Source organism: Podarcis tiliguerta (assembly GCF_965153285.1).
Source record: "Podarcis tiliguerta genome assembly, chromosome: 13".
NCBI classification, from domain to species: domain Eukaryota; kingdom Metazoa; phylum Chordata; class Lepidosauria; order Squamata; family Lacertidae; genus Podarcis; species Podarcis tiliguerta.
Genome location: NC_139546.1, coordinates 34,110,713 through 34,127,074, shown reverse-complemented (window position 1 = coordinate 34,127,074; position 16,362 = coordinate 34,110,713). Strand labels below are relative to the sequence as shown.

General features: G+C 45.6%; 1 protein-coding gene across 2 annotated transcripts in view; it reads left to right on the top strand.

Annotated features, from left to right (window-relative positions):
- Positions 1-14,503, top strand: part of ALDH16A1 (aldehyde dehydrogenase 16 family member A1) — a 44,466-nt gene extending 29,963 nt beyond the window's left edge. For both annotated transcript variants that reach the window (XR_014504533.1, XM_083411526.1), the window contains 3 exons: positions 381-566; positions 10,197-10,322; positions 14,235-14,503. Coding sequence is in view for 1 of the 2 variants with exons in the window: in XM_083411526.1 (XP_083267652.1) it covers positions 381-566; positions 10,197-10,322; positions 14,235-14,411 (489 nt within the window). In the remaining variant the exon portion in view is untranslated. The remainder of the gene's footprint in view (positions 1-380; positions 567-10,196; positions 10,323-14,234) is intronic.
- The last annotated feature ends 1,859 nt before the right edge of the window (positions 14,504-16,362 follow it).

The following is a 16,362-nucleotide window of genomic DNA, read 5'->3' as shown; positions in this document are numbered from 1 at the left end:
GAAACGCATAAAGAACAGAACAACTTTCAAACAATAAATTTCTTTTCGGGTTCGCGTCCCCGCTCCTCCACATGCAGCTGCTGGGTGACCTTGGGCCAGTCACAGTCTCTCAGCCCCACTCACCTCACAGAGTGTTTGTTGTGGGGGAGGAAGGGAAAGGAGAATGTTAGCCGCTTTGAGACTCCTTAAAGGGAGTGAAAGGCGGGATATCAAATCCAAACTCTTCTTCTTCTTCTTCTCTTCTTCATGAACATCAGACTTCCCTTCCCTTCCATATCCGATACTTAAACTTGTCTGATTTATTATTAACAGAACATTACTGCTTCTATCTATTTTTTCTTCACATATATTATCTACAGAAATTACTCTCTCTGTTGCAGGAAACCTCTTTGTACGGCGCCTCCCTCCTCTTTCGGGAGCCTCTCGGTGTCGTCGGCATCGCCTGCCCCGATGAACAGCCTCTCCTCGCTTTCGTCAGCCTGCTGGCTCCTGCTGTTGTCCGCGGCAACTGTGTGGTGATGGTCCCCAGCCAGCGCTTCCCATTACTCGCCCTGGATTTCTACCAGGTACAGTGCTTTCTAGCCTATCTTGTAGATCAGGGTGCAGGGGGTCTGAGTCCCAGGGACCAAATGCAGCCCCCCAGGCCTCTCTGCCTGGTCCTTGTGACTTTTGCCAGACCACAACCCTTACTGGCTCTGCTTAGTACCCTCCTTGAATGTTTTTGCACTGGCTGCTCCATACACTTTTGTCTCTGGCACCACCACTGCCATGCGACTCTTGGAAGGGATTGTGGCCCTCAGGGATGCAGGAGGTTCTTTGTCCCATTCGTAGATCAAATAAAGTGTATCTCTGTGTCCTCTCCATCCATTCAAATGGTCTTTTATGCAGCGGTCATTTGTTCTCGTTGGGTTCATTAGCATTTAAGTGTATACAACTTAGAACCTTTGATGTGTGTGTGTGCCAAGATGATTCAAATCAGAGTATCACTGGGATCTTTCCAGCTGGGATCTTTCCAAGTTTTTAAGGGACAGTGTAAGCATAACTTCTACATGCACCCCTTTTCCTTCCCCTATCTGTTATTAAAATGATCCCAAATCCCCACTATACAGGGGAAGGGTTTAGACTGGCCACGTTGCTCAATTTCATATACTTTGACTTGGAATATGAATCTCAGCAACTCACTGCACTTACACCTCAGTTTTTCTCTGACTTGGATTTTAATCTGAGCCAGGGAAGAATTCAACTCCCCTCCTCCTCGCCCCATTAGCTGGCTTCCATCCTCCTCCTCCAGCTTCTCACATTACTGCTGTTCTGACAGATATTAACCATAGCTTCTGTTGCATGGCTTGCTGCATTTGAAGTGCAAGATACCAGGAGTCAAGGGCAGGAAGGGGGAGAAAAGGAGAGACTGGCCTCCCATCCTCTTCAGTCAATAGTAGCAACACCTGAGCAAAGTCAGAGGATGCAGGTGGGAGGAAATCAGACTGCACTGCACTTCCAGGGATGTCATTTTCAGGGCAATGGCATCCACTTTTTCATTCAGCTGGACGATGGAGGTTTCTCTTTGACCCATTTGCCTGGGGATTTCTCGCACGGTTCCCTTTTTAAAGAACTTCTGGCATGAACACAGGCAAGTGTGGCTTCTGTGGTCCCCACGAAGGAATGCAGATTCCCTCACTTGGGGAAACCCAAAGTCTGCGCTCCATAAGTTGCATAACTGAAGACTGTAGCAGACATGTACTTGGCTCTGATATGGGGGGATAATTCAGCTTTTCCAGAGAGGTGCATTTTTTTTTCTGTTTTGCAAAGAAATGAATAAGAAGGGGGAGATGAAAAAGGTGTTGCTTAGCCACTTCAGTCAAACATGATTTGCTAACTGGAAGGCAGGAGATGAATATAACACGAATTTTTCTCTTTCGGGGAAAGAAGAAGCTTTCTCAGTTTCTCTTCCCCATGAGCCTCATTCACAAATCGTGGTGCTTTGGGGATGCAGAATGGAGGAAGTTTGGGGAGGTCATGGCACCCTTCATTTTTCTGCTTGAATAAGCATGATTTTCAAGACTGGAAACGAAAGCTTCCTGTTTACATCCCTTCTGTTCCTAATGCAGTTCTTTTGTGTTCTAGACTCTTCTCCCATGGACAAAATGCACTCTAAATGTTCCCTTTATTTTTTTTTAATTGGGAGCGGGCAAATTAAACATTAGGAAGAACTTCCTGACAGTAAGAGCTGTTCGACAGTGGAATTTGCTGCCAAGGAGTGCGGTGGAGTCTCCTTCTTTGGAGGTCTTTAAGCAGAGGCTTGACAACCATAGGTCAAGAGTGCTCTGATGGTGTTTCCTGCTTGGCAGGGGGTTGGACTCAATGGCCCTTGTGGTCTCTTCCAACTCTATGATCTATGAAATTTTATTTGATAGTTTAATATGTTATAAACCACTTTTGAAGGTTTCTTCCTTAAAAATAGAAAGTGGTGTAGAAATGAAATTATTATTATTATTAATACAGAACTTGGCTTCGCAAGAGTGCAGCTTGGTGAGGTTAGGCATGTGTCACGTATAGTTGTCCAGGGAATGAACTCCTCCAATGAAATAATCCCAGGGGATGGGGGGGCAGTGTTAGTTGAGGGAATGTGATGAAAGTTTCTATAAAATGTAGGCACAGTGTGAAGAAAGTGGTTTAGGGAAAACCGCTCTCGGAATGACTCAGACCCGCAAGAGGGCAGCAGCAGCAGCCGCCTCCAGTGAAACAGACAAGGAGACAGTTCAGGGCAGGCAAAAGGAAGTTCTTGTTTACATATTATGGGATTAATTTGTGGAATTCTCTTTTGGAAGGTAAAAGTGATGGCTGCAGGCGTAGGCAGCTGTTGATCTGGGGCCCGATCTGGTGGAACGCTCTGTCACAAGAGACTAGGTCCCTGCAGGATTTGACATCTTTCTGCAGGGCCTGCAAGACAGAGCTGTTACACCAGGCCTTTGGCCAGGGCACAGCCTGACTCCCTCCCTCAGCAATCTTCGCGGAGCTCTGGCCCAATGGTTGCCATTAATTTGATTCTGAACTGATTTTAAAATGTATTTCAATGAATTGACTGTGATTTTATGTAAACTATGCTATTTTTACTGTTGTTAGCCGCTCTGAGCCCGGCTTTGGCTGGGGAGGGCTGGATGTAAATTTATTATTATTATTATTATTATTATTATTATTATTATTATTATTATTATTGATATTAGACAGTTTCATGGAGGGTGTCAGTGCTTCTGTGGTTTTCCAGGGACCGTTCAGGTTGCAGCAGCTACAGCATCTGGGACAGGTGTCTGCTCAGCCTCTGTTTAAATAATTCCAGTGAAAAGAGAGGGCATTGCCTTCCACGGCAGCCTCTCCTGAAAGTAGGAATAAATATATCCTAACAACATTCATTGAGGTTGTAGGGGTTTTTTTTGTTTTTGTTTTTTTACTAAAACTGGGGTGGAGAATATTATTACTAATATCAGTACTACACTGTAAATACATGAATGCAAGTCATTAACAAAAGGAAACAAGCTGTTGCCTCCATATGTGGTGCTGTTACGTAAAAAGAAACGGCCAACACACAAACACTTTAGTAGCAAGGGCATACGGTGAATTGGCCCGTTGTTCTGGGTGCAGAATGCTGCAGCGAGGCTCCTCACAGGGTCTCTGCCATGGGAGCATATTCACCCAGTGCTTTTCAAGCTGCACTGGCTCCCGATGGAGTACAGGGTCAGATTTAAGGTGCTGGTTTTGACTTTTAAAGCCCTTCACGGCCTAGGACCCTCGTACCTATGGCACCGCCTCTCCTGGTATGCCCCACGAAGGACCTTAAGGTCCATATATAACAACACCCTAGAGGTCCTGGGCCCTAAGGAGGTCTGATTGCCTCAACCAGAGCCAGGGCCTTTTCAACACTGGCTCCGGCCTGGTGGAATGCTCTTTCTCTTGAGACCAGGGCCCTGCGGGATCTGATCTCTTTCCGCAGGGCCTGTAAGACAGAGTTGTTCCACCTGGCCTTTCGCTCAGAATCAGTTTGATTCCCTCCTCCTCTTTCTTTTTCCTTTCTCATCCTATGAAGAGATTGCTCCCTAATTGTTTTAATGTTGTATCTTAATCTTTTAAATTGTATTTTAATCAACTTGTTTTTATTATTGGTTGTTAGCCGCCCTGAGCACAGTCTTGGCTGGGGAGGGTGGGGTATAAATAAAAACTTATTATTATTATTATTACAGTGGTGCCCCGCAAGACGAATGCCTTGCAAGATGGAAAACCCGCTAGACGAAAGGGTTTTCCGTTTTGTTTTTCAATGCACTTCGCAGGACAAATTTCTCTATGGGCTTGCTTCGCAAGATGAAAATGTCTTGCGATTCTTGAGATTTTTTTTCGCTCCCCACCTCCTTTTTCTAAGGCACTAAACTGCTAATAGCCTTTTAGCAGCTAATCCGCTAATCCCTTAAGACTTTAATAGCCGCTAATAGCCGCTAATAGTGCTAATCCGCTAATCTGCTAATAGGGTTGCTTCGCAAGACGAAAAAACCGCTAGACGAAGAGACTCGCGGAACGGATTCTTTTCATCTTGCGAGGCACCACTGTATTATTATTATTATTATTCATTGATAAATAATGATATAGTAGAATAATAGATTTGTCAAGTTGGAAGGGAGCCAAAGTGTCATCTAGTTCAGCCCCCTGCAATGCAAACCCCTGCAATATGATTAGTGATCAATTAATTAATATTGTTATTGGTACTCTGTCTGTTTACCTGTACTTGAGCATGTGTTAAATGAATTGGACCAGCTGACATCCCATTATCTGCCTTTCATCCATTCATTCATTTTACTTGTGTGCCCTTTTTCCACCCAGAAACTCATTCTCAAAGCAGCTTACAACCCAGAAACAGGGGATTAATTTCAAGCAAATCCTATGAAAACAATTTCACAAGAACATAGGAAAACATAGCAACAATTTCATAACATAGCACAACAGTAGCAATTCCATAATAACATAGCAAAACAATAGCAAATATAATAACATACAGAAACCACATTCCAATACAATATAACACGATTACTTAAGCGGTGGTCAAGTTGCTTGCGGGGTGAGAGGGAACCGGCAACAGTAGCGTTCCACAATGGCGGCCTTCTCCCACTTCTGTTTTTTCCTTTGGGTGTGTTGATCAGGATACCGGTCTGATTCGGTGTGAGGATTCGAGTTTCGTTGCCATTTTTTATGTTCTCGATTTCTTCTTCATGGCCCACTTTCAGATTCGGGGGGGGGGGGCAGAGAGAGAATCTTGTGTGGCATTTATGAAAGCAGCCAAAGCAGAAACCACGCTCTCTTTGGCAAATGTTGTATATGCATTTCCAGAATTTGTCTTGCCAAGGATTGCAAAATACAGTGCTGAGTCCAGAGTGTTTTGTCCCAATTTAGTCAAGGAATGTGGAGGAGCCTTTCTGTGAGACTCTCCATCTATGTGACCAGGCAAAGCAGAGAGAGAGAGATGGCTGTCAAGCGTCCCTTATTTGGCGGGACAGTCCCTTACCCCAGCGCCATGTCCCGCTGCTGTCCCTTATTGGTGAGGCTTCGTTTGGCTGCTGGCTGGGCTTTCTGCCTTTGGCTCGGAGGGGCTCAGAAGTTGAACATTCCTGTGCCCAGAAAATCCCTTATTTTGACTGCTGATCCCTTATTTTTGAGGCTGCTGGTCCCTTATTTTCAAATCTGTAAGTTGACAGCTATGGAGAGAGAGAAGGTCGTATCCAATGCTAGTCCTGCTCAGACCCATTGAAATGAATTGGCATGATTAACTAAGGTTTATGAGCTTCAGTGGGTCTGCTCCGCGTAAGGCAAGAACACAACCCCGAGGGATCACCAGGCTGGTTCTAGGAGCATGGCAGAGCAGAAGCTAAAATGATGGCTCTTCATCTTCATCATGTTATTAACTCCCCTGCCTTATTACTTCAGCCTAGAGGAGAGGATGACACAAGAAACCCGTCAGGTTTAGATTCGGGCTCATAAGAGCAAAATAAACTTATATTACTATATTACCATACTTCTCTAAAGTAAACTTGTTAAACTATCTACTGTAATAAAAGACCTGGAAGTCTCAGCACTGAGTCCCTGTCTGTATAATAAGTTAAAAAAAAAAAAAGCAGCATGTTCTACAGCCCTACCTATCCCAAAACTCTGAGCCCACCTCTATAGTAAATCTAGGGTTGCCTGGTATTTCCCAGACGTAGCCTGAATACTGCAGCTGGAAGCAGTACCTGGGCGGAAATCACCGAAAATCCAGATGTATGGCAACTGAAGTGTAGATTTTGGTGTGTCTCCTTAAAAATAGCTCAAACTTTGTTTATTCAGATCCACAAAATCTCAACAACTTTGGCAAAAAAAAAAAAATTTAAAGCTCAACTTTGGCCAAAACAATAACAACCACCCTAAGTAGCTTATCAAACAGGACACCACCTCCATTTGATCTATGTGAGTTGGTGGTTCTGCTTTATCGCCACTGTTTAGTATAAAGGTAAAGGTAAAGGGACCCCTGACCATTAGGACCAGTCGTGGCCGAATCTGGGGTTGTGGCACTCATCTCGCTTTATTGGCCGAGGGAGCCAGCGTACAGCTTCTGGGTCGTGGCCAACATGACTAAGAGCAGTGCATGGAAATGCTGTTTACCTTCCCGCAGGAGTGGTACCTATTTATCTACTTGCACTTTGACGTGCTTTCGAACTGCTAGGTTGGCAGGAGCAGAGACCGAGCAACGGGAGCTCACCCCATCACGGGGATTCGAACCGCCGACCTTCTGATCAGCAAGTCCTAGGCTCTGTGGTTTAACCCACAGCACCACCCGTGTCTCTGTTGTTTAGTATACTTTGATATTAAGAGACACCAGGAATGATAGCTATTAGCAGCTAGAGAAAGAAAAGAGTGTAACTTCCTGAATCTGCACCACAGAATGATGTTCCTTATGCATATAGCCTAGGGTCCATTTGTCAGAGAAACCTAAAACTATTAGCCTTTAAAGTACCACAATCCACATATATAAATCTGGAGGCGAGAGCGGAGCTACACATCCAGCTTCCTACTTTGCCACACGTGTGAATGCGCCCCCTCTGGAAAGTAAGGGTACTGCAAAACATTTTGTAGCTGGGGCAACCAATGGCTCTTTAGCATAGAAAGCTGTGTAGCTGAAAACATTGAGGATGACAGCTGCAATGGCAACTGGTTTGAGGACAGACAGAAAGACCAAATAAGTCTTATCCCAAGGAGACACAGGGCGTTTCTCCAATTCCCTGCACAGACTCTTCAAGAGGTTCCTGCCAGCAATGCAACCTCCTTTTCATCACTGATGCAGGAATGTACCACTATCTAGTTTGAAATTATCTGTTACTGGCCACTAGGATAAGTTCAACAATTTAAGGGGGAAATCAGTCTTCTCCTTGTCAAGATCTTGGGGCCTCTTAAGCAGCAGGTGCCCAGAATAATAAACAAGCTGTAACTCCCTTTCAATTTTTATTTTTTAAAAATCTATTTGTACTACAAGCAACTCCCCATTTACGCGGAGGTTACATTCCGGGCCTCCATGCGTGCCAGTGAAATTCGCATAAATGGGAAGCACCTAGTGGCTTGCGAGGAGACCCTCCCTGGAATCCGAAGAGGACATTTTTGGACTCCAGGGAGGGTCTCCTCGTAAGCCACGAGGACTCTCCAACCTTAATCAAGTTTATAATACCAGCAGCTCAACAGGTAATAGTGAAGAATTCAAAGATGGCTGGCTGCTTAATCCCAAATCAGTGGTATTGGGAATTATGGCAAAGAGCAATTATTGGAATACAGCATTCATTCAAACAAGGGCATGGCAAATAATTTAGATTTTTACATGTTCTGGCATGGCTTCATAACCTACTAAATGTGAGGAACCTCTCAGATGTTGCTAAACTGCTGCTTCCATCAGCCTTGTCCATTGACCATGCTTGCTGGGGGTGATGGGATTTGTAGTTCAACATCTAGCAGGACAAATGTTCCCCACACCTAGAATCATAGAATCATAGAGTTGGAAGAGACCACAAGGGCCATCGAGTCCAACCCCCTGCCAAGCAGGAAACACCATCAGAGCACTCCTGACATATGGTTGTCAAGCCTCTGCTTAAAGACCTCCAAAGAAGGAGACTCCACCACACTCCTTGGCAGCAAATTCCACTGTCGAACAGCTCTTACTGTCAGGAAGTTCTTCCTAATGTTTAGGTGGAATCTTCTTTCTTGTAGTTTGGATCCATTGCTCCGTGTCCTGACCTACACAAGGGAGAAAGGGCTATCAAAGCCCTTCTAAAACCTTTATTTGACTGCGGAAGTCCATCTGGAAGAGTAACTGCCTATCTGCACAGTGCGGACACAAATTGTACAGAAAGGATGCCAGACAATGGCAAGATGGGAAAGAGAAATGAACACAGAACTTAAAACTATTGCTATATATTGCTGCGTAAAAGCCTCTAAACCAGGCATAGGCAAACTTGGCCCTCCAGATGTTTTGAGACTACAATTCCCATCATCCCTGACCACTGGTCCTGTTAGTTAGGGATGATGGGAGTTGTAGTCCCAAAACATCTGGAGGGTCGAGTTTGCCTATGCCTGCTGTAAGCAACGGCTTGCAGCTTTCTGTTCTCTCTGGTTTGGTGTTCATTTTTATTACTCTAATAAAAAAAATGTGTTTATACAAAAATCTGGGAGGGAGTTATAATTTTCCCCTTGAGAGAACTAAAGGCTTATAATAACAAGTGATTTCAAAATTACGCAGTGACTCATTCATAAATCACTGTCACAAAAAGCTTGTAAAATTGCTGGCAGGAACCCTTTGGGATTCTCTCTTATCCCACTTTAACAGTCATGGCTTCCCACCCTTAAAAAAACCAATAATAAATCCTGGAACTCTAGTTTTGTGAAGGGTCTCCTAGCAATTTTGAGCACCCTGAACAAACTACAGTTCCCACGATTCTTCATGGAAAGCCATGATTGTTAAAATGATACAAGTGTGTGCTTTAGCCCAGATTTCCTTTACTGCTGCCTGGTAAGGGAAATGCTATGATTTTCCCATGAAGGAACATGTAGCTGTCATTATTCTGAAGCAAGAGCCGTCTGCAATGTTCAGGCATTGAATCCCCAACTACTTTAACATGGAATGAAAAGGAGCACACAATAGTGCAGTGTCTGGGTTTTTGGTTTTGTATATTTTCTGACAGATGGCTAAGTGGAGGCAGCTGGTAACATGCAGTTGAAAGTCAATGCCCCAGATTTCTTCCTTTTCTACTCTGTCCCCACACAAGATCTGAAAAGTTACATTATCCCTCAAATGTCGATGTGCATTCTGAAGAAGAAGAAGAAGAAGGAGAGTTTGGATTTGATATCCCGCCTTTCACTCCCTTTAAGGAGTCTCAAAGCGGCTAACATTCTCCTTACCCTTCCTCCCCCACAACAAACACTCTGTGAGGTGAGTGGGGCTGAGAGACTTCAAAGAAGTGTGACTGGCCCAAGGTCACCCAGCAGCTGCATGTGGAGGAGCAGAGACGCGAACCCGGTTCACCAGATTACAAGACTACCGCTCTTAACCACTACACCACACTGGCTCATTCTCTGCACAGTCCATTCTCTTCCGTGGCTCACCTGAAGTATTCCAACATGTTGTGGATCTCTCCCAGTAGTCCTCTGGGACCCAAATGAGACAAAAAAAGTGTGCAATTTAGAACTTCAAACTCCTAACACCAGCCAGAAGATTTTGGAGCTGTAGCCAACAAAAGAAATTTCAGGCACTTTTGTATAGAACCCAAGGACAATGGGGTTATCGCATTATTTAAAAAAACCAAAAACCAGATATTACATAATCCCTGGTGTGTTACCAATAAACCCATATTTTAAAATGTGTTTCCAGTTTGCCTCATAGTCTATATGGGACCTTTGCAATCTTGCCTCCAAGATTTATTTTGGTGCCAACCAGTACAATGGTGCAGTCAGGAAATAGTTGCAGAGGCAATACAGGGTACAGTTATTAATTGAACAGAACAACAACTGCGTTAGCAGGTCTCATCCAGGCTGCAATGAACTAACCTCCCAGGCTCTAGTCATGTGACCAGAATTCTCTAGGAGTTTGTCTTAAAGTGCCAGTCACCTTTGCAAGAAATGTCGTCCATCTCTTCTCTTACCAGGTACTAGATACTTCAGACGTTCCTGGTGGAGTAGTGAACATCATCTCTGGCAACCGGGACCATTTGAGCCGGGCTTTAGCCGAACACCAAGATGTGCAAGCTGTGTGGTACTTTGGCTCTAAGGAGGTGAGTATCCCTTGCAAATACTGCGGCAATCTAATGCAGTTGCCCTGGGAGGAAAAATGCAGAATATGCTACCAGGACAGAACTGAGCTTCCTGAGAATCTCTGCTTTCGTTCTGTATAAATAAAGCAAGTTCCAGATCCTTACATATACAATAGTACACCTTCTTCTCTCAGAGAAATGAAGTCATCATCAAGGCTGTACAGTGGTACCTCGGGTTAAGAACTTAATTCGTTCTGGAGGTCCATTCTTAACCTGAAACTGTTCTTAACCTGAGGTGAGTATCCCTTGCTACCCACTTTAGCTAATGTGGCCTCCCGCTGCCGCCGCACAATTTCTGATCTCATCCTGAAGCAAAGTTCTTAACCCGAGGTACTATTTCTGGGTTAGCGGAGTCTGTAACCTGAAGCGACTGTAACCTGAAGTGTCTGTAACCCGAGGTACCACTGTATGTACTTATTTCTGCACCATGAAGAGGTGAATTCTGTGACCTGTGTAAAAGCACACATGCATGGTTTCTCACGTTGCATGGAGCTCTGCATTTTTAGTATGAAAGAGCAATATCGGAGTGGTATTAGCACATGTTCAATCACTGGCATCTACTGGGTTAGAAAACACCCCCTACCTTGCACAGCTGTTGCCAGTCTGTGTAGACATTGCTGAGCTAGATGGACTTGGTATCCTGTGGCCTCACAATGCAACACGCAAACAAGACTTTGCAAAGTATAAAGGTAGAATAGCCACAGCAGCAAACACACAGAAAAACTAAGCAGCTGCTCTGTGATGCCCTAGCTGGCCAGTTAGCTCAGTTGGTTAGAGCATGGTGCTGATAACCCCAAGGTTGCAGGTTCGATCCCTGTATAGAACAGTTGCATATTCCTGCATTTCAGGACTAGATGTTCCTCAGGGTCCCCTCCCAACTCTAGGATACTATGGTTACCATCTTCATTAATGGTAGCATTGAAGAAGGTCTCCAGCACTCACCAACACTGGGGCAAGGTGCAAATCAATAGGAAATTAGTTCCAAAGTTCTGGGGCCACCACCGAGAAGGCCCAGTTTTGTGTGTGCAGGTCAACCTAACCAATATTTTGAGGTGGAAACTCAAGGCCCACCAAAGGAGAACTTAGGCTGGTGCAGGACTTTATGAGTGAAAATGGTCCTTTAAATAACTTTGCCCCAAGCTCTTTAGGACTCTGAACCTTTAAAGGAAGCTTTGCCCGCAGCCGGCATAGCTTCCGAGTTATGCTTCAGACATCTGGCTTCCCCCAGCATCCAGCAGGCCGAATTTTGTGCCCGCTGCAATTTACAGCCCTTCAGAGCTAAGCCCGTGTGAAAATACTGGTTTATAGAAAGTAGAAAAGTCAGGGGTTATCTTGGAGCGAATGTTTTGAATAATTTTCTATATATAGCTAACAGACAATGAATTGGAAGTTACCCCTTCCTTTTTCCCATTTGTTTTTGCTTTGCATACTTTATTTCCTTATTTTATTTCCCTTTTCACAAGTTTTAAACCTTTTCTTTCTCTTTTTTTATCCTTACTTGTTTTTAAGCATTGGAAAAGGATATTTTGTACTAAATTGTGTGTGTGTGGACTTAATAAACTTACAATAATCATAGAGCCAGCCCCAGGTGAGGTCCATTCCAGTAGCCTAGTTTTGGAGCTAACCAGTCTGGTACAGCCACCACCTGCTCCAGCTGAAATGGTCTGACTGACCCCCACAAAGGCTCACTCCTCCATTGTCTTCTGTGACAGACATATACCAACAAAAACAGGGCACAGATGACTAAGAGCGAGTCCAACTGCTCCAGACAGGGTTGCGACTGGTGTACAAGCTTGAGCTCGTAGAAAGTGTTCCTGCCTATAGCTGCTACCTGCGACTCACTAGATGATGATGAATCCAGGAGTACCTCCCAAGCTACCAGGCAGATTAATTTTCAGCTTCTCTTCCTACCTATTAGTATACTGGCACATCGCAACCTCTATCAGTAGCTGTGTGCACATCATACATTTAAAGCACATTTCCCCTCCCTCCAGGAACTGTAGTTTGTTCAGGGTGCTGGGAATTGTAGCTCTTTGAGAAGTAAACTAGTACGCAGCCAGTGTTTCTCATCTGTAGAAAGTCTGAGAACGGATTGTGTGCTTCCAAGAAATCTGCTGCTTTTGCATTCCTGTCTCAATACACAGAAGTGTGTCAAGGGAAAATTTAGCGGGCTACAGGACTCTCTGAAATTGGCTTTTTTTTGGATTGAAGCCAGAGCCCATTAAGTGGTCTCGGCTCAACCTGAAAAGCAATTTTATTTTGTCCACCAATGGCCCCTATAGGTAAAGGGACCCCTGACCATTAGGTCTAGTCGTGGCTGACTCTGGGGTTGGATGCTCATCTCACTTTATTGGTAGAGGGAGCCGGCATACAGCTTCCAGGTCATGTGGCCAGCATGACTAAGCCACTTCTGGCAAACCAGAGCAGCGCACGGAAACGCCGTTTTCCTTCCCATCACAGCGGTACCTATTTATCTACTTGCACTTTGCTTTCGAACTGCTAGGTTGGCAGGAGCAGAGACAGAGCAACGGGAGCTCACCCGCCACGGGGATCGAACCGCCGACCTTCTGATCGGCAAGTCCTAGGCTCTGTGGTTTAACCCACAGCGCTACCCGTGTCCCCCAATGGCCCCTACCTAGGTTTAATTAAGGTGCAGCCAAAGGAGAGAGAGAGAGAGAGTTTACTGCCTGCAGGCTTCGCATGAAAGGGAAACCATGTGTGAAGAAAAAGTTTATGTAACATTGCTTAATGCTTTTTTTAGGTTTTTGTGGAGTAATGCCCAAGCCCAGCCCTTGATAATAGTGAGGCCTTTATGGGGAGGTAGTGCATTGCCTTTATTATTCAAGCCTGGCAACCAACTGTGTTTGGGTGAGATAATAGTTTTGGAGAATCCAAATATCTCTAAGAGGAGTAACAACTTTGAATTCTCCAGAACCATCCCTAATCTCTCAGGAGCAGTCTGGAGGCCAAAAGTACATTTTACCTCACCCGAACGTAGTTTGTCATGGTTTCCTCAGGGAGAAAACCAGCAGTGACGGACAAACGTCTCTGAAAGACACCATGCCTGCCGCCACAGGTGTTACACTGAGATTCTCTGACGGGGCACTTGTGGTAGTTCCCCATTCCCCTGAGGTTTGGCTTTAGTGTGCAGGGCAGGCTTGCCCTGTGGAACTCCCAGCCTGTATTGGTGAGGCAGAAACCACCCCCTTCCTCTTTTTATACGTCTTCTGAAAACTGTACTGTTTAGACAGGCCTTCACAATCTGAATTTTTCTTTTGACCAACCAGTATTTCCTGATGTTTCTATTTAGATGTTTATGAACTGATTCTTTGGATTTTTTTATGTTCTGTGAACCACCTTGATATATATACAATGAAAGCACAGATTATAAAATTTCACATTAATAAATATTTTTTATCATTTGTTAGACGTTATTAGTCGCTTGTTACCTTAAAGGTCACCAAGTGATTTACGTTTAATAATATGTGAATAGGCCTAAGGCCAGCAGCACACAGCAGTCTTGACAAACTGCTGACCCCCATGACCCCGATGGGGCACACTGCTGATGCTATGGGCCCCATATAGGTAGATCACTGTTCAAGGGCATACTCTCAGCTCATAGGCCATGATGCTGAGGCCTGTCAAGACAGCGGGACTGAGCACATACATGAGAATATTTCCCAGAAGCCTTTGCAGTGGGCATGAGTTCCGCATGATAGATAAGTCAGTTGGGGGCAGAAATGACCCCTGAAGATCAAGAACCTTTTTTAAAAAAACAAAACACCTCTGCCCGAGATCAATGAAGGAACCCCTTAACTTGGAAGAGTTCCAATTCCTCTGCTTTATTTTGTTTTTATTTCCCCTTCCGCCTAGGGCTCTGCACTTGTTGAATGGGCCTCGGCTGGGAACCTGAAGAGGACCTGGGTGAATTATGGAGCGGAGGAGCGTTGCTGGGCCGACCCACGAGAGGGGGCTGGGGAAGAGTTTCTCTACCAGGCCACGCAGTGCAAAAGCGTTTGGATGCCCATGGGCGATATATTTGCCAACTGAGCCTCTGGATCAGTGGGGCTGAACTGAAAAGCAATCAGGGTTGGGAAACGTTGAGATTCAGAATAAAGATCATTTGGTAGTTTTTTATAAAACCCCTCTGCCGTGGAAATGTTTCTATATTTATAGCTGGTTGAATCTGTTCCTTATCCAGGAGAATCAATGGTTGCCATCTTCCCTTGTCCCATTCACAAAGCTCCACTCCCTTCCAATGAAACCAGCCCTGCCATGTAGGGATGAGATCAAGGGTTCAGAACTGGATGTGGGCCAAATCCTTATCTCCCCTCTGCCAAGCCCTGCAGACTAGGCAAGGGTGCTCACCTGTCAGCCATGAATATCACAGAGACGTCAGGCAACTCGTTTTTGCTCCATGTGATGCTCTGAAGCCCTGACAATCAGGTGACAGGCAGGTTAGTGTGGCTTGGCCAAAAGAGCTTCGCAGGCCAGAGGTCGGTCCCCACCCCACCCCCACTAGTTAAACCAGGGATGGGGAACCTGTGGCGCTCCAGATGTTGCTAGACCAGCATGGCTGATGGTCAGAGAGGATGGGAGTTGTAGTACTGCATCTGGAAGGCCACAGGTTCCCCACCCGAGTTAGGCAGATCACTCTTTAATTCTGCTGGGTGTGTGGCGCTGTGGGTTAAACCACAGAGCCTAGGGCTTGCTGATCAGAAGGTCGGCGGTTCGAATCCCTGTGACGGGTGAGCTCCCGTTGCTCGGTCCCTGCTCCTGCCCACCTAGCAGTTCAAAAGCACGTCAAAGTGCAAGTAGATAAATAGGTACTGCTCCGGCGGGAAGGTAAATGGCGTTTCCGTGCGCTGCTCTGGTTCGCCAGAAGTGGCTTAGTCATGCTGGTCACATGATCCGGAAGCTGTACACCGGCTCCCTCAGCCAGTAAAGCAAGATGAGCGCCGCAACCCCACGACTGGACCTAATGGTCAGGGGTCCCTTTAGCTTTACTCCCCTCACAGAGCTTCAGTTCCCAGAGTGGTTTAACGGCCAATCCCTCTCCACAAGGAACCTTGCGGGAGCAGCCCATCTGCCCATCACCTGACATCATTGTGATGTCAAGGGATGCTGCGCTTGGAAGCCCCCCTTGCTGGGACTTCAAAGCGCAGAGAGCAGCGCTGTCGCAAAGCTCACAAACAACCGCACCTTTAACCTTCTGGTTTTTCAGAGGTCGAAAGGAGCAGTACAAAGGTGTTTCAGAGCATTGGATAGAGAACTGTTCTCCCCACCCCATCGCTCCTTGAGCAAGGCACTGTCCCACTGCCCATTGTTTTTCATATTTTCAAATTGCCAGCCTAAAAGGAAAACAGAGAACCAAACTTGGGCTGGGAAAATGAAAAAAGGGGTGGGGGGCGATTGCCAGATCATTCTTCCCCCGGGCCAAGATTTAAGGGCTCCTTGGTATGGGTGGGAAACCCCCGTCATGCCAGCTGTTGTCCAACTCCATCTCCTCCTTTGGCATGGCACTGCTGACAGCCTGGGGCTCATTCTGTTCATGTTCTCATTTGCAGAGTCCCTGCTCAATTCTGGAGCCTGACTGGGGGAAAACAACAACACCCCACTGTTGAGGTTTTCTGATGCTTTGCCATTTGGGGTGGGAGATGGTAGCGATGTGATATTAATCAGAAGAGGCTGTGGTATTTCCAAACACTTGCTCTGAAGAGATAAAGGTCAGAAGGATGGTGGGTTGAGCTGGGGGGAAACAGTTCTGAGAGGCGTTCTCTGTTAGTCAGAAATGGAAAGTCACTTGTCCTTTTCTGCAGCCTGTGTTGAGGTCTCATGCAAAGGTTTGGTGAGGCGGTTGAGAGAGAGAGAAAGAGAGAGGCGTCGTGCAGTGGTTAGGCCATTGGGCTTAAAGGTGAGAGGCCTGGGTGTAAATCTCCCACTCAGCCATGAAACTCATTGGAACATCATACGCAAGTTGTCTGACCTGCTGCGGTTGGAG